Here is an 18,687-nt window from a genome sequence, read left to right on the forward strand (position 1 = left end):
TTTTTCAATAAATGTATACTTGCTGTCTGGAAATAGGAAATCTTTTAAAGTCATCCACCACTTTTTTATCCGTGTTTGCTCTCTCACACCGTCCACTTGACCATCAGTGTGAGGTGGATCGCTACCAGGACAGCCTGCGTCTCCTCAAGGATTACTACATGGGCATGGAGGGGAGGATACCGGAAGAACTGGACCCCGGCTTCGCCCGCATCCCACTCATCGACCTGCCGCCCATGGAGCGGCCCGGATCGGGCATCCCACCGGCAGAGAGTGCCGCCCCCAGCGAGAGCCACACCCAGGTGGTCACGCCTACCCCGACCACGCCCTCTGCCAAGGGGAAGAAGGGCAAGGGTGAGGTGGTGGAGGAGGTGAAGGAACCGGAAGATGAGGTCAAGCCAAAGTGAGTCAGTAGCCACAGTCACACTACACAAAACTATGCAGTAACTACGCAATATAAGTTGTTCCCTGGATTACGCGTTGTTAAGATGAAGCGAAATTCTTCAATGGAGTACTCATTCTGATCTTTTAAACCTTAGGAAATTTCACTGTTGTAGAGGTAGTACCTGTACTTGGTAGACCACCTAGCCTGTGTTGAGGGGATTTTACTCCAAATGTATAAGTCAACTCAGTTAATGAAGAAATGTGAGTAGAATGTGGCAGGGAACTTTAAGAATTTACAACATTCGATTAAAGTGTCTTTTTCCTTAGACTTCACTGGTGTGATTGACTGATATATCTTCATTGATTAACTGAATGCACATATGCTGCATGTTTGGGGTGGATTTCCCTTTGATATGGGATATTGATGCTGAATTGAAGGATGTGCATGTAACTTCTTCATTTTACCAATATTGAATAAAAATGAATATACAAATGAACATAACATTAAGATTGGAATTTGCATGGACATATCTTTCGCAGTTCATGTAGAGTAGGTCATATTGGGGAGGTTATGAATGAATGCAATACACAGAAACCACAAGTAACTGTCAATTCATCTAATACCTCCTTCTCTTCCATCCATCTGTGGTAGGATCCCCCTAGTACCCCGCAGACCAACATCGTCGGAAGGGTTCTTCCCCATCCCGACTCCGGCTGGCGACAAACCCGGGGGTGCCAAGGGGACCAAGAGCAGGGCAGGCAAGGGTAAGGAGAAGGAGAAACCTGCCCCCTCCACCAGCGCAGATGAGGCTCAGGAGAGCCCCCAGCCCCCATCTGATCCAGACGAGAGGGTGAGCCAATTGCTCCAGCTCTTCATTTGGCCTATTGTCATTTTTTTTTTCCGGGGGGCGGGGTTACTTTAATTTGTATGTATTATGCTGTTGTAAACAATAGTAAAATTAGATATACTTAGATGAGATTTTTCAATGAAGGTTGATTATCATTTGGTTCAGATCCAGGTTGAAAATCCCTTAGAACCATTAGAATACAAACACAACATTTCTGTTGGTTTCTAATGGTGCCTGTTGGTTTCTGTTGGTAATCTATTGGTTTCTGTTGGTTGTGATGGGTTAAGAGTACATCAAAGATCAGTGTCTGACAAATTATCAAATTATAAGAATTTTATATGTAATGAAGCAACTCATTGAGATTGTTTTTGTTTTGTTTTGTTTTACAAGAGGGGAAGACAGATAAAACTCAAATTACTAGTCTGAGATGCTAAGCGAAAGATTTTTAAACTTTCCTTCAATCTATCTAAGATTTCATCGGCCACAAGTTTCAACATATTAAGTTTTATGGATTTGGATAAACCAGATGGTAGTGCACAAGCTGTTAGTCATCCATGCAGTATTTGGTATTTCAGCCTTCAGTTGCTGTGTTTGTATGCATTGTGCAGGATGTTAATATATCGCTCAGTGATATCCCTTCATGCATGGCTGTTCAACATTGCTAGGTATTGTAACTTTGCTGTATTCTTTTGTTTCATGGATTATTCTCAGCTTAATCATTAAAGTTTGTGCCATGAAAACCAATTTGAAAACAATTACAACAACAGAATGATCCCCTCAGTGAGTCGACAAAAACTCACTCTAACAACATACAGACTTATAATGTTATGTTAAATCAAAAGTGGAAATAAGATCCTTCATACTTCAAAGCCATGTTAGAACACTGAAAGTAGATTTTTCAGCATCTTTAGTTAATATGTCATAACGTTTTAGCAGCTTTGATACCTAGAGTTGTCTCGGTAAGAAGGTATTTTTACTGATTGCTCCCTTTAATCTTTTCTTCTTGCAGCTGATCTTTGAAGCCTACCAGTTTGGACTCCACAAGATTTCTGAGATGGTAAGTCACTTTCACTTATGTCTCTTCGTGTATACATAACAGACCACAGCTACCAATCTGCCTGACATTTTGAATGCCTACAAGCATCCGACCCCAGCTCAACAGCAGTTAAAATACTATGTTTGAGGTGTATTGTGTGTGCCATATATATATTGTTTTATACTCAATGCTAATGTCGCAAATAATATCTGCGCTCTCAATTCGCAGTCAATCTCTTCATCATTTTGCTACATTCTTTTTTTTCCCCTCGATGCCAATATCAAAATATACCTCTGATACCAGTTTCACAATCTACTCTAATCATAATATTGAATTATCTATCATATAAGTGATACTGTAATCAACATGTGACCATTGAGAAATGTTCAAGCCTAATTGATTCTCAAATTGAAAAAGCATCATCATTTTAATTAATATTGTATGTTCAAAACTTGTAATGATAAATTTAGCTTGCTTTTGATGGTTTCTGTGTCTATCGAACTAATGCTTGAATCGTAGATTTAAAGATAAATTATTGAAGATAATCAGTGAGTATGTGTACCATGCCGAATATGGACAGATAGCGAAACTATATAAGTCAGTTCCATATGTGTGGCAATCTTTTTTTCAGCCTTCAATAAGTCAGTTTTGCTTGTCCATGTCACATCTTTAGTTTGCAATGACAGACAAAGCTTAACGAGAACAAACACTCCCATCTTTTGAAATTCACATAAAGTTTGTTGGATTCAGCAACATCACATGATCTGTACGAAACATGAAGCTTGTGTACCGAAAAACAAAACAAAAACATTGCGCCCATTGATTCAAGTTTTCTATGTGACTGTATTCTCGAAGGATTATCACATTGAGTTTGAAATACAAGCGGTAAGTAGCTGCCATCTCATCGGACACAGACTAGATTTACTTTTCCCTTCCGTGTTTGCTTTGCTCTTCCGTTACCCATTTCGACATAACAAGTTGAATTTAGTGACTTTTATTTTCACACCAAACCAAACCATCATTTCTCAAATGTCATTCCAGAAACATTTTAGAATGTAGAGGGTTTCCTTGAGTTTCCCCATTGATTTTAACATTCCATTCACTTGCTCTTTAAAATTATTAACCAACCTGTGAATGCTTAGAATCTTAAAGTAGATGTTAGATAGCTTTTCATCATTATGTTTGTGTTTTTTATAGTTTTTTGTCATATTTTGTTATGTTGCATTCCTTTTTTTTTTTACTTTGCCTTCTTCCCGCCATTGCATCCTTACCATTTCAACTTGTTTTAAATGCATGCATTCCATACTTACAGTGGGATAACTATAAAAATGTGATTTTGGTAAGTTACAGAGCATTGGTTGATGGATTTCAGCCATCAAAAATAATCCTTTTTTTTTTTTTTTTTTTTGAGTGTGCGCCAGTTTGGCAGCTGATCATCAAAGAGTGTTGATTTAACTAACAGATTTGAAGCACTTGCACTCAACAATCAATTCATTGCAACAGTATGACATCAGATATTTGTTTTGTGTTTCAGTGAATTTTACGTATAATGATTGAATGATTATCAAAAAGCAATGATTATGTGATCTAACCCATCAAATCTCAAAAATATAATTTATTTGATTTTGTGCTGTATCTTTTTTTAAAATAATTATATTTACTAGTTATTGTTAATGTTTCATAGGGAAGAGTAAGAAAAAGTCTTTTATCAAGCCTTTTGTTGTTCTTATAATGACAGTTTGTTTCAGTCGCGACATTTTTAAAATCCTCTTAATTGCCACTGAACTGAAAATCTGATTCTTAAATTGGCAATGTTTGAGAAAGCTGAGTCCCCCCCCCCCTTTATTTTTACTTTAAATGGCAAATAGCTGTTCATTTCTCTTTGAATGTGTGCAGACGTAATGGAATTGAACCTGTTCTAAGTAGTCTTTCTCAATTTGAGGTATGCAGTGAAATCCAGAGGTGCCAATTTGATGATGATCACAACATGCTGATTTCTGCCTTTGAGACTTGATGGGTTACATCCGGGGAAAAATTCATGCAGCCTGCTCTTCTAACATTATCCGTGTAAACTTCAGTGTTCAGTCCACAAAATTAGGAACTAAAATACTATGTTGATGGGAGGGCATCTAGAGGTATTGATGATTGTGTGTACATTTTTAGATTTGTTTGTGTGTTTACTTTATAGTAAAGAGATTGAATCAAACTAAGAGGGTAATTGTGTGGGGAAAAACATCATGTTACTTTATTCTACACACTTTTAAACTACATTAAAAATTGAATATCAGCCATATTTCATTAGGCATTTATTTTCAGCTGAGAATCAGCATGTCCACTTATGATGACTGTTCAATCTACATCTCGTAGTCAAGGAAAACGACTGAGATTCAACATTTAATCAGACAAATCTTGAACAAAGCAAATGTAAGAAAGCTGGGAGATTACTAGAGATTAAGGCCCTTTCCAGGAATGTTGTAGTCAGTAACTAATATTCTCTGCTAACGGAATGCTGCTTTTTTTGTTCTTCATTTTACCACTGTCTGGAGCAAACTGGTGATTATGTATGTCTATCTGATGATTTTTGTCTGTTGTGAAGACTACAAAAAAGGCAAGAAATGCACCATCCTTTACATCAATGCCAGAAACTTTTGTCAGTTACCGTTATGAACAATTATCATAGAAGTTGGAGAGGGAGACACCAAGCCTTTTTGTAGTTGGGTCATCTACGTTTGATGCAGTTGAAGGAAATTTATTCTTTGGTTCATCTTTTTTTGTTTTCTGTGAGGGTAGGGTGGTGGGTGGTTAAGTATTTTACATGCATGAGTGTCCCCTGATTGTAGACCATCACCAAGCACATGATGTAAACAGTTCCAAAGTAAAATTTAAAGTTGGAGTACCCGCAATTCCCACATGCACAATTGCACTAAGAGTTAGTGCCCTTCAAAAAAATTATGACAGTTTGCCGTGTTTTGTTTTGTTCTTATCTTATTTTCTTTTACTTTTTTGATTTGTATACTGAGAATTCTCATATATTAGTATTTGAAGGACTCACACAGAATCAGCTATAAAACTTGTGTGACATGAATTGATTGACGAAACTTTATCTCACTCTATTCATGTCTGAATTAAGAAAATGGCATGGTAGCCCAAAAAATGGATTGTCAGGAAGCAACATGTTCGACACTCTCCCAAACTTTTGCCAGAGAGATTCCATACATATTGCATTTATAGAGTTTGTGTACTGTCTACCGTGTGAGGCAGAAAAACAACAAGTATGTAAGCTAGCACAGCAGATAATTTGTGAATCAGTTACACCATACAGAGGAAGGTGCAGGCTTTGGGGGAACAGCTGGTGACCTTTGAACTTTGCACTCATTTTGCTTTTTTCCTTGCATTTTTTTGTGTTTGTTTCCTTTGATGTTCACATTTTGCTTCACCCCACAATGATTTGCAAGCAACAGACTTCAACATGTACAATGATAATGTGCTTGGGTAAGAGTTGTATGCAATTATAGGTAGATAATGCTGTATAGATGAAAAAGAAATAGGCAAATGCTCTCATACACTCATTAATCACTTCAGACAACATGGAAAATCTTTATCGTCACTTGCCGTATTCGATGAGCAGATCATCAATTTGGTCGTCATGCTGCAACAAAAAAATGCACCTATTTCACCCCCCCCCCCCCCCCCTCCTAAGATCAACTCTCGTTGTCAGTGATCGTATTGTTACCCAACATGTGGCAGAAAAAAAAAATCAATTTCTTTTCTTCATTCCATCCTCCTACTCGTCCCTTTTAATATTTCAGTATGTCATAATCCCAATGTCCATTCATGGCCTCGCAACACAATGTGTATGTCTTTTGATGGAATCCAGGAAGTATAAACATGGGTTGTCTTTTGAAGTCATCTGTCACTTCCAGTAAAAAACAGTGAGCAATAACTGCCACTGCTGTTAAAAAAAGAATGTAAGCAAATACGATTTGTATTTACCTGCATACAACTAGGTTTTTCTTTGCCCTGAAAGATCAATCAAGGAGATGTTATTCTTCCAAGCCTTTGCAGTCATGTACTATTTCCATTGAAGAGTTTGATGATTGTGCTGATTCAATAGAACTATTTTCATGATTCTCGTGATTCATGGTACATGGGGGATACATCCTAACAATTTTTATTCATAGTCATAGCTCATAAGCATAGAATGCTGCAAAGCCAAATCCTTTCTTTAATGCAAGTAGAATACTGCGGGCATTCCATCCATGTTCATGATCACTTCATTGCAAAAAGTTTTCATGACTTGAATCTGCTTGGCATATTTCAAAATCACCATTCTGTCATGCATTGTTTTGTCTTTTCAAAAGTATTTTGCTTAGTTAGTTCAGTTGTCCCATGAGGTTTCACTAATCAGTTCACTGATGCATCCCTGTTAAGTTCAACTTCATTGACAAATAGATTTTGATTTCTAAAAATCATGTAGAGGCCAGTGTCTGCCTTGTCTTGGGTTTTTTGCACTTCTTGTATTGTTAAGTACATTGCGGTCTGGAAGCAGTGGAAAATGGTGTGTAAATGATGCAGAATGAAGCCTTCATGCTTTCCTTAAAGTGTTGCCAAGGTCAAATGATATACCCCCCCCCCCCCCCCCGAAAAAAAAGAAAAGAGTGATACAAGGTGTACTGGACCATAGTGGAGGGTATATTGGCACAGCTACACATAGTAAAAAGCTTAATTCAGCCATTGCAGACTCTAGATATGATGAAAGGTAAATGCCATGACAGCATAACAAAATAGAGTTTTAAAGAATTGTTATTACCTCTTCTTGAAAATATGAGCTGCATCGGTCTTGGTCAAAATATGCCGTCCTCCTCCATATGTTGCAACATAGTCTTGAGGTTTACATGTGGTTAGGGTGACCATTATTTTTGTCAGGAAAGTATTGTACATGAAGCCGACATAATATTTCAATGTACAATCCACCCTTCTAGAGTATATTAGGATGTTGTTGATATGTTAGGATTCCCCTCATTAAAACTAGAAAATCCTGAATTTGCACATTCTTGCACTTTCTTGGAGATTTCTTCTCTGGATGGCATTTAGTATCACTGAAGTACTTCTGAGAATTGTTTTATCTGAATGTGGCCCAGATTTGGATCTAGAAACATATCTTTCCCTCAATTTGTCTTTCTGTTTGTCCATTGTGTCATCAAAACATCTACATGTCAGTAAGAGAGAGGGAAGGAGAGAAAAAAGACAAGTTATGTAGATTATTCTGTAAATTGTGAATAGAACTCGGTGAAGACAACTGCATCATTTTGCTCACGAATGGGTCAAGAGATGTTCAAGTTGATCCCTGTATTTGGCTAATAGAAGATTAATGTTTCCCTTTAAAGTCTGCACTGATACCCTTCCTTATTGTTTTGAAGTAAATACCTGACACAGCAAACACAGTACTGACTTCTTTAGATGATAATTGTGTTTCAGTATCCCCTCATAAGTCCCCAAAGCTTATACAGATGGTTGTCCCATATTACGCCACGTATAGCACTATATGAATAAGCCACCAGGAAAGAATGTCACTAGCCTACTTTCATACTTTCTTTCTTTAAAAGAAGACATAATATGGTAATGTCTGCTGCTGTGAGGTTTGGACAAAACATTGTCAAGGATAAATTCTGACATTTTGACATGAGCATTTAAAAGTAATTGAAACAAATGAAAGGAATGTAGTCATGATTACAAATGCCTCACATACTGTTATCTGCATGTGTAGGGATTTTTAGGCCAAGTTTCTAAACTTTGTTCCACTTTCCGCAGTCCTTGCAATCCCAAATTCATGGGAAGATCAAAGTAATCAAGTCAGAACAAGTTTCTCTGAAATCAAAAAAGAAAAAAAAAAGTTTCTCTGAAATCGCTGATTCTCAATCCCGTAAAACAAAAATTGAGCTTTAAAGTAAAAACTTACCGGTATGCCTCTATTATTTCTGCCACTGCACCTGTCACTGCAAAGAGTGTTGATAATTCTCTAATTGTGCTGGTTGTACCACATTGCTCCACTAGACGGTGACTGAGCTGGCAGCCAAGGAGGCTGAGGAGGAGGCCGACAGGGCCAGAGAGGCCGAGAAGGCTGAGAAGGCAGCAGAGAAGAAGGCGGGCAAGGGCAAGGACAAGGACAAGGGAGGCAAAAGAGCCAAGAGCAAGTCACCCACAGGTACATCAACAGGTGGTAACTGGAACCCAGCCCACCCCCCTTTCTTATTGTAAAGACCCGGTAAAGTGGGGATACCATGCAATTAGCAGGTTGGCCCAACTCGGATATGCTGTATAACGAAGAATGTTCGCATGCGTTTTAATTTCTCCAATTTCGCGAGAGCCAAGATTCGCGAAATCAAAATGCACATGAAAGTTCTTGTCTACACTATATATGCATTGAATGTTGGAGGCAACTCGCAAAAATTTCATGCTGCACAAAAGGCCGTCGGCTCCAATTCGTGAAAATTTCATGCCAAGAAAATGTCATGATTTACAGTACTCGGGAATGCCCGTAATGAATTTTGTACAGCTTTATAACTGATCTCTAATTTACCAGACACACAGCTGAAGAATTCTAACTGTCAAACATTATCGCTGAGCGTACGCTTTGATGTATATTTTCGCTGATGGGCAATTCTATCCTAGCTAGCAGGCCTTGGCTTGCCATGGTTTTCCATTGTACCCTGGTGGACAGCGAATGGAGATCAATTCAATCAGGACAGCCTTTATTTCCCACACTACTGGGTTTTTGATTCTCAAAAACTAACTGTATACTGTTGACATGATCACAGAGTTGATGTTTTGTGTGTATCAGGTCCATTTATTACTGTGAGCATATCAATCGTTAAATTGATGTGGACTTGCTTAAAGTGTGCTTATTGCTGATGAGAATGATGTGGAAAAACTAGCTACAGACCGTGTGAATGAGTGAGATTACACAGAGGATCTACTGTTGATGTGTAATTCTCTTTCTCAAAACATTTTGTCGTGTGTGTCTTTGCCATGGCGTATATCATGAGGCTTAATTTACTGAGTTTATAACTGTCTTATTCCCTTCATTGTCATTAATTGATTTCTGTGGTGTCTTTGTAAATTTGTGCTTCTTTGAAATGTTGACTCATGATTTGTGGAATTCTCTTCACAAACACACCCCTCATTTAAAAGAAAAAGGGTTTGAAGAAGAGTGTCAACAAAGAAATATTGTTGGACATATGATATTGCTTCTGCAACAATCTTAAAATAACTGCTGTGAGAAAGCTTTATTTCTTGCATCAGCATTATGGGATGGCTCTGTAAAGACTTTATATCTTCAATAACTACAGCCAAGCGTGATCCAAAGCTGGAAGGTAATAGAATGGTTTTCTTGCAGAGGTATATACTTGGGAGTAACATCTGTAATTTTTTTGATAGTGGTTAACTGTTTCCCAGTGGCTTGCCAGTCCCACAACATCTTTGGAACATACATTTCCCCTGTGCTTTTCATCCAACAAACTGAGGTTTAACTCCACATGTTCTCCCATTACCCTGCAGGCAAGAAGACTCCAGGAGGCAAAAAATCCCCCAAGAAGGGTAAGAAGGCGGCCACGCCCACCCCTCCTCCCACCCCACCACCGGTGGAGGACACCCCCGAGGAGAAGGCAAGGAAGAATCTCAAGGACCGTATGAAGATGGAGTATGTGGCTGCCATTTCACATGAAGGTCAGCCAAATTTCAAAACCAAAATTTTGGTGTTGTTAAGTAATAGGATAGATAAGGCGATCACTGCATCATATCACGTGATACGTAAGTGTTGAACTCAAGAAAGAATGCAAGGATTGAAAAATGGATCTTAGAAGAAGGGATCGTGCTCTTAAGGTGACTGAGAAGCAATGTTGTGTTGTATGCAGCGTATCTGCTTGCCTCCATTGAGACACAGAACTTACAATTGTATGTAAATACAATACGCCTGTATTGCCTTTCAGTTTTGATTTGTGCAGTTTGATGGGATGCCTTTGTAAACAATGTGTTATGACTTCTTTGCAATTGGAAAAACAAACCAAACCAAATCAAAAGAAATTCAAAATTCATCTTAAAGGGTGTAAACACTGATTAACTGATTTATTGATTGATTATTTCTGCTGTGAATTTCTGCATCTTGTGAACATTTTATTCAAACATCTCCACAACTGAGATTGTAAGAACAATGAAGAGAGAGAACATTAAAGAGTTTATGTTCCATAAAAATGAGTACAACTTTTTGTGTGTGTGTGGACACTTGATGCATCTAGGCTTGCTGCATTGACTCCAGAGTCCATTTCCAATGTAACATTGTTTGATATTCTGTCATGTAAGGACACCATACTTGTAATGATAGTGTATGTGGCTCAAGGATGATACCACACAATGTGTGTACAGTGCCACTGACCCTGCCATCTTGCCTTCATGGCTGGCTTTTTAATGTGATATGGTATGTCAGTGGACTTTATAAAGATTTACAGTATTGACATATTACCTTGAGACAATGTCTGTCTCCTTTTCTGCCTCTAGAGGGCAGCCTGAAGACCCGCATGGAGCTCATCAAGATCCACGCCATCCAGGTCCTCCAAGAGCTGAAGGCCAAGGCAGAGGAGGCCTACAAGGACATGAATGATTGGCTGGGAGCAAGGTTCATCCAAGAGATGGACAGGTACATATGTATGGACCAATCACAACCCTTGTCTCTTTATGTCACTTCCATTTGCAGTGTTTTCTGGGACGAACACTGAACTAGGGCTTTCTTTAGCTCAGTCGGTAGAGCATCGGGCTAGCATCTGGAGGTCTTGGGTTCGAATCCCGATGGAATCCCATTTTCTTTGCTCATTTTTCCACTAATAAATTATATTGATCATTTCTGGTCAGTTTTCTTCCGTTTGCATTTGTTACATACTCAGAAAGCTGCATCACTTCAGTGATCCCTCACATTTGTCCCCAAGTTGAATTATCCTTCGGGTTTATGCCAGGTTTAAGTGTGTATGTGTGTGTCACACACAAACACACTGCTACAGCTTCTGACCATCCGAGCATTGAGAATTTAGGGTTTCTGGGATGAACACTGAACTAAGGCTTTCTATAGCTCAGTCGGTAGAGCACCGGGCTAGCATCTGGAGGTCTTGAGTTCGAATCCTGATGGAATCCCATTTTCTTTTCTCATTTTTCCACTAATGAAACAGATACAGTGCATGATAGAAAATGAGTGATGTGTGCCAATATACGGATGGAAGACATACCGTCAAGTCTTTCTGTCCTATACATAATTTTGTCAAATTGTTTAATGCACCCATTGTCAGATCTGTATATGCAGCATCACAATATTTTCTTGATATGAATACAATTTCTGACATGAAGTTGTGTGCATTACACCTTCCTAGTTTAAAACCAATGAGAACAATACATTCACATCAACTGTAGATTGAATATAGTGGCGGATCCAGGGAGGTCCGCACCAGGCGTGCCCCCCCCCCTTTATTTTTTTTGGTAAAAACAAAAGAAATAAAAAAAAATGGGGGAGGGGTGTGTACGCTCCCAATTTAATTTTGTAATGGCTGCAAGAAGATATACTGTCAAAATGTCTGCTACAACTTACCCCTTGTCTCATGCCCAATGTGCTCCGCAATTGCCCTTTACCTCCGACAGTATCAACGTCGTGTGCCAGTACTTTGGAGAGGCTATTGAGAAGAGACAGAAGGTACAGCCGGAGCTCGTTGTTTTCCAGGATGACTTTGCCATTAATAGGGTGAGTTATGACAGAAGACTTCATCCTGTTTGCTCTCCTTGTAGCAGCCATGGATTCTTGAATGTTTTAGTCTGGATTCATGCATGATTCATTAGCATTATACCCCATAAAGGGAGGATTGTTTATAATATACGGCTGGCATTGGGCAAGGCTTGATTGTGATGAGAGCTCTGCCTCCATTGTTGCTTGTCAATATGATTGATAATGGATTATAAGTATTGTCTGTGTGCTCCTGTATTCACTAACATCACCATGTCATGGATGTGATCTCTTGATTGCACCCTCTACTGAGTTTTCAAAGTTGCACAAAAGTGCATGATGCAAATAGTAGAATATTTGTTGTAAATCAAAGGCGCCTGACTATGAGACTGTGATAGATTAGTGTCATAACTCCCCCACTTGATTTCAGCGGAGAAATTTGACTTGTCAATAAGTTAGGACTTAAGTGTAGTTCTTGATTGTATCCTAAATCTGTGTCACTTTATAGCTATAAGATAGTGCTTGTTAACCAAATCTCAGCATTAAGAAAAACAAAACAAAAACAAAGAGCATCTTAAAGTTCCCCCTCTTTCTACCCTGCCCGTTCCACTTCCCTCATCCGAACAACAGCTGGTTAAAGTATACCGCACCCCAAGCCCCCCACCACGCCCAGACCCCATGGAGTTAGCCGTAGCGGACACCTTCACAGTGGAGCAGATCGTCAACCTACAGGCCCAGTTTGTCAAGTCGGCCCCGTCTGGTTTCATCTCCGCCAAGGGCTTCATCGACACCCTGTGTGACCTCACCGCCTTGACTGTGAGTATAGCCTGTGGTCACATGACTTATTTTACCACTACTTCTACTTCTATGACGACGATAACTGCTGCTGTTGTAAATTCAATGGTATACATGTGCTGTAGCAGTTGAGAACCAAGTTTGGTCCCCCTCACTGGATTGATGCATTGGGATGAACGCAATGAACAAATAAACTTAGAAAGTGTAAAATACCACTTTGAAACAGACATAGAGTATTCAAAGCATGTACATTGTATAATATGAAATCTCAGGGTTGCAGCTGTGTGAAGCTGATAGAGTTTTGCTCATTGTATAATGAAGAGTTTGTTTGCAAAAACCGATAAGTCCATATTTGCTAAATGGAGATATTTGCGATTAAAGGTCAAGAAAAATAAAGGGAATAATAAGAAAATTTTTGCTTCTTTTGACCATAACTTCAGAAATATACCTTTATATGTAGTGACCAATATATCATTTAAAAGGTATTATTTTGTACTTTATGACAGAGATCGTACTTCAAAATCTTCAAAAATGGACTTATCGGTTTTTGCAAGCAAACCCTTCATATATATATGTTTTTTTGTTTTGATTATCAGTATGTGGGAGATATGTCAACTCTCAACAGATGTCATGCTGTGCTGGTATTTTGACTTTATTAATCTTTGCAAAATCATTTTCTCTTTGTCTTCCTCCAGCATGGAATGGAAGCTCTCCCTGATGGGTGGATGAATGTCAGCATCAGTCAGGTGAATATTCATTGCAACAAGTTTATTCCTTTGTTTGTGATTTTGTATTTGTCTTCTTTAAAGGGATGGTACAGTATTGGTGGAGATGAGAATTGGGCATTTAACTTTTCGCGAGATACCAAGAAAACACTTTTGAAATAGTACAGAGCAAACCATTCTAAGAGGAATTCAAAGTTTATTTGATGAAAATCGGGTTTGGAATGACTGAAACATCCAAAAACAAAGTAAAACAAAGCGATCGTAAAAATAGTGTGGGTCCCACACTTTATTAGAATCGCTCCGCTTTGGATATCTCAGCCATTTCAAGACCAATTTTCATCAAATAAATGTCAATTTCCTCATGGAATTCCATGCTCTTTCATATTTCATAATAGGTTTCTCATTATCTCACTGAAAAATATTAGAAACCTGAAATTAGGTGTCAACCAAAACTATACAATCCCTTTAATCTTGATAACAGTTGTGGCTCTGATGGATGGGATAAAATCCGGAAAAGGGGTTTGTACATGTCACAGTGATGAAAGGGGATTTCGCTACGACAATTATTAAATCATTTCATAGACTGTCATTTGATGGCTCCATGCTGTCATGTATTGCAGAGTGCAGCTTCTGATATGCCACATTGTCACATTGCTTGATTACTTTTTGTCATGCAAAGTTTGCCAGTGTCATGAATTTTACAGACTTGGGTCACCTGCTTTGTGTTTACTTAATGATGAGTCAGAATGTGTATCAGGGTGTAGAAGGACATTAGGGGTTGATGTAATTTATGTAGACCTAATGTTGAGATATTTTTTTTTGTGCTATTTTTTGACAATGACTTAGATGTAATGCATTTCAGTGTGAAAAGAGAATGTTAGAAAGTTGTCATTCAGGTTGATTTGACTTAATTAGTACTTTAGAATATGTAATACATGTATCTACCAATTACTGATACCATTTGAAAAGTGCTTATATTTGTTGTAATTGTCCGGTAGACACATCTCAGTAAGGTAGGGTCTTCCCTCTGTATTCAGCAATGTTATATCATTATCATTTCATTCATCATTATTATTTCATTCGATTGTTAAGATGTTTGTTTTGTGTTTTTTTTAACACCTCCCTAGTTGGAGACCCTGGCCGGTCAGCTCTCACCGGACTCAGAATACATCGACTGGAGAACCTTCCTCCTGCAATCCTGCCACCTCTGGCCCCAGCCCTCCCAGGCTCAGCTGCTAGCCACCCTGGAGGAGTTCCGCAAGGCTGACGTCCTGGGCACCGGAACCCTCACCAGAGAGCAGTTTGAGCAGGTAATTATTGACACTTAGTGACACCATGTCACCTCCATTTCCTGGTGGTGCAGATCCCATGGATACACCCGGTGTTTTCCCTGTTTATCTTCATTTTTAGGGAGGGAGGGAGGGGAAAGATTTATATTACTTGTAGGTATTAACCAAATACAACATACTGGTGATGATTGAAGTTACATTACCCTGCATCACTATCAACATTTATACAGGACAAGACAGTTTGGGTCAAGAAAAGGCATTGAGGATCAGTACTGGACCATAAAACTGCCAACAGTTTATATTTGAATTCCATGCTTTTAGAATAATCATTGTAGTCATGGGCATTTTGCTGTAATTGCAGAGTTGAAGACTTTTTACTGAATTTGTGATGTGATTCTGTCTGTCCGTCTGTCTGTCTGTCTGTCTGTCTGTCTGTCTGTCTGTCTGTCTGTCTGTTTGTACTTCATCTTTAACATAAGAGTAGAATTGTGATTACACTTTGAAAATCCGCAGCATGAATACTCATTGTTGCAGTGATGATATTCATGGATGTGTTCATTGCTGTAACCCTCCCCATCCCCAGGTTCCTCTCTGGTACAGCAATGACCAACCTCCCATGACCCCGGAGGACCCCTCCGAGCCCCGCCCGTTTGACCGCATCTCACACATCCAGCGCCTCTACTTCGACATATTTGCCGACATGTCGCAGGCGCCTCCGGTCCTGGACTATTCCAACATGGTGAGTTACCCGCCCCTTGAGCTGCCTCATTTTACTGTAATCAAGTCACCAACCATTTTCTGTGCCAGGGACTTTGAACAGTCTGTGCAGCACTTATGGGTTTTCTGTGCCATTTAACACTCACAGCACATATACGGTTAATCTGTCCACCAGTGAAACAGTCCAGACCAGGTTTGAGTCCTTCTTTGCTCTTCTGTTAATATGTGGCAAGATTTTTTTTTTTTTTTTTAAGGGGGGGGGGGGGTGGTTCACTTCTGTCACTGACATCAGTTGGGACTTCCAGGTCTTCACTGCAACTCTCTTACTCTCAAGTTCTGTAGAATGGGGATTATTGTGTGATATGTACAGTAGTTGTCTATGTTTTGCCTTGAGATATATCCTTTCTTATACTTCAGTGTTAGGGTTGGTGCTCATCAAAATTATTCATCAAGATACAAGTGCTAGTAAATACTGTTAGTCATAAATGTGTAGCTGCTTCCAGCCTTAGGATTTTGATTTACTTTGTGAAATAGTCACCATTTTGCTGATGTGCATTAATGAAAGTAATTTGTATGGTAATTGATATTGAGATATTTTGAAAGAGCTTGGTTTATTGAAAATACAGAATTTCACAATGTTGTGATGAATAGAAAACATCCAGATATAAGGGGATGAGTCAAGGATAGTAACGAATTTTAGAAGACAGAATTTTGTGTTGCATAACCTTGTACATTATGATAAGCAACTAGAAATCCCTCAAATTAGAGCAAAATTGGTTGAGGCTTCAGTAAGTTTGTCATTGTGTTTTTTCGTCATTTTTCTGACTGTGTGTTTGTTTTAGGTCTGATGTTTCCTAATTTTTTTGTAACACTACAGTATCTTTTCAAAATTTGTTTTTCATTGTGTGAGAGAGATAGATAGACAGACAGACAGACAGACAGATTTAAAGAGGGAAAATGTAGCGATTTAGTAATTGAAGCTGTCTTCTGCCATCATCCATTGTTTCTGAACTTTTTTCGACTTGCACAGCTACTGTACTTCAGCATTGACAGCGAGGCCCTAAATGGATTCTTCCGTGCCCTGAGCGTGGCATCGGGCAAGCACATGCCGCGCCCCAAGCCGCTCGACCCCAATCATACTAAGGCCGAGCTGGAGACCATGAAAGAGGTCAGTCAAGTTTTCTTCACTGACATGGGTAGGGGGTGTCTAAAGCTATCCCATTATGTCATTGTATGTCATGACAATAATGTAACAACTGAAATATTTTGATTTCCGGTACAACTATATCAAGGTAATATCCTCAAGTATCTAGGTAAGCTGCTTTTTATTTCCCATAAAGGCCAATCTTGTTAATAATTTTAGGAGCACATCATTGCGCTACAAGACAATGCTCTTTCAAGCATTTGTCTGTAAATCTAAACACAACTTTCAGACAGACTTTTTTTCAATATCTACACAGGTTAAACTATTCAGTATTCAGGGCTACACCATCTGTGAAGTAAATTTGCAGTCTTGAACTGCACAAACAGTTCATAAATGCATGTAGCATTAAGTTTGATGTGAGATTGATTCCAGACTTGGTAAAAATAGAAAGAGGAGAGAGAATAGTCACAGTTGCAACAGATTGTATTACTGTATAAGCTGTTATTTTTGTGAATTAGGAAGTCACAGACATTTTCGCGAGATGTTGTTTTCGTGAATTGACACCGACGCTATCGAAAATTCCATGTTACCCTACGCCTGACAACATTGTCGTGTGCTGTTAAATTTGCAATCGAACTGTGATCCGTGAAATTTGAAAAAATCAAACCTTCGCGAAAATAACAGCTTATACGGTACTTAATTTTGCTTGTGGTCTTGGTGACATGAAATGATGCGCGATTCATTCATACAGTTTGTTCCAATTCCTCTCTCTCCACTTCCCCCCCCCCCCCTCCCCATCCCTCTCTCTCTCTCTATCACTCTCTGTCCAACAGGTGGTGGAGACGATGACTGGAGAAGACCTGATCATGGGTACAGGCCCCATCGAGCAGAGCCTGGGGCGCCCTGAGGAGGGCATCCCACCAGTGGCTCTCACCGCTACCGTACCCCTCGCTGCTCTCGTCCAGGTAAGACTTTAATGAGTAATTTTGCAAGCTGCCCTAGCCTGATTTGAAGGAATCTAGGTATGCCTTTCACCCAGCACAATTGTACTTACAGGTGCAGAGCTGTATATTAAATACATCTAGTGGATCTTATATATTTCTTGTATGTATCAAGTGTATGGACATACAATGTATAACTGAAATTCATTATGACATGCAGTGTAATGTATGGAACAAGGTGTGACTACAATATATTACACGGTCCATCAGAGCCAATTTTGACAAGTACATTTCATTGTTCAGAAGTTTTATGCACTGGTCATTCCTCACAAGGAAAAATGTTTAAGTTTCAGAGCAAATCTTCTCAAGGGTCTGACCACCTTGCAATTTTCTTTTTGTGAAATGATCTTATATTGCAACTGATTGTCAAATCACCCTTCATCATTGTTAATCAATCATTCAATCAATTGTCAATCAGTTGCACTAAAAACAAATTGCTGCAAGAATTCATGGATTTTAATGATTTTATATGTACTACAGCCTGTAAACATATCTGCAATTGTACATGGTAACAGTGATAACAGTTTCTGCCCCAAGTTGGCTATGGGTATGTGCTTATCTTTCCTTATTGTCATGTATTGGCTCATTGTGCCTTTTACGAGTCACCTTTGTTTTTCTTTCGGCATTTCTTATCTGTATCACTTCTCATGATCGTCACCATGTATTCCCTCTCATCTTTCTGGATCTGCCAACTTTGTCATCACTTTGACCACAGGTACTCCATCACGGTCAGCCGTCGCTCGGCGACAGCCATCGCTTCAGCGTCACCTCGGACCCGGAGGACACGTTCAGCCAGGAGCGTCTGGCTGCCGTGTACCGTGAGCTCGGCTCGGAGGAGCTGGAGCCGGTTCCGTTCTTCACCCTGATAGAACATCCCATCATCCAGGACTGCCTATCCCTCTGCCATCGCTACAAGGCACCGGTAAGCACTGCCTCCTAATCCAACACACTAAAAGGATATAAACCCCAGCCCTCTTTTCTACTTCCTACAAAT

The 18,687-nt window shown here is 39.3% G+C and overlaps 1 protein-coding gene across 1 annotated transcript in view; it reads left to right on the plus strand.

The window, feature by feature from the left end:
• LOC139714260 (sperm flagellar protein 2-like) overlaps positions 1-18,687 on the plus strand; it is a 47,602-nt gene that overhangs the window by 27,200 nt on the left and 1,715 nt on the right. Inside the window, exons 29-43 of the mRNA XM_071625975.1 lie at positions 108-400; positions 1,034-1,232; positions 2,239-2,286; positions 3,578-3,604; positions 8,320-8,470; positions 9,823-9,990; positions 10,819-10,957; positions 11,944-12,043; positions 12,653-12,838; positions 13,513-13,563; positions 14,670-14,852; positions 15,415-15,570; positions 16,579-16,747; positions 17,524-17,657; positions 18,409-18,615. Coding sequence (XP_071482076.1) covers positions 108-400; positions 1,034-1,232; positions 2,239-2,286; positions 3,578-3,604; positions 8,320-8,470; positions 9,823-9,990; positions 10,819-10,957; positions 11,944-12,043; positions 12,653-12,838; positions 13,513-13,563; positions 14,670-14,852; positions 15,415-15,570; positions 16,579-16,747; positions 17,524-17,657; positions 18,409-18,615 — 2,211 coding nt within the window. The remainder of the gene's footprint in view (positions 1-107; positions 401-1,033; positions 1,233-2,238; positions 2,287-3,577; positions 3,605-8,319; positions 8,471-9,822; positions 9,991-10,818; positions 10,958-11,943; positions 12,044-12,652; positions 12,839-13,512; positions 13,564-14,669; positions 14,853-15,414; positions 15,571-16,578; positions 16,748-17,523; positions 17,658-18,408; positions 18,616-18,687) is intronic.

The sequence above is a fragment of the Diadema antillarum genome, unplaced genomic scaffold (genome assembly GCF_040938485.1).
Source record: "Diadema antillarum isolate AM-2024a unplaced genomic scaffold, OU_Dant_1.0 seq00002212_RagTag, whole genome shotgun sequence".
NCBI lineage: Eukaryota > Metazoa > Echinodermata > Echinoidea > Diadematoida > Diadematidae > Diadema > Diadema antillarum.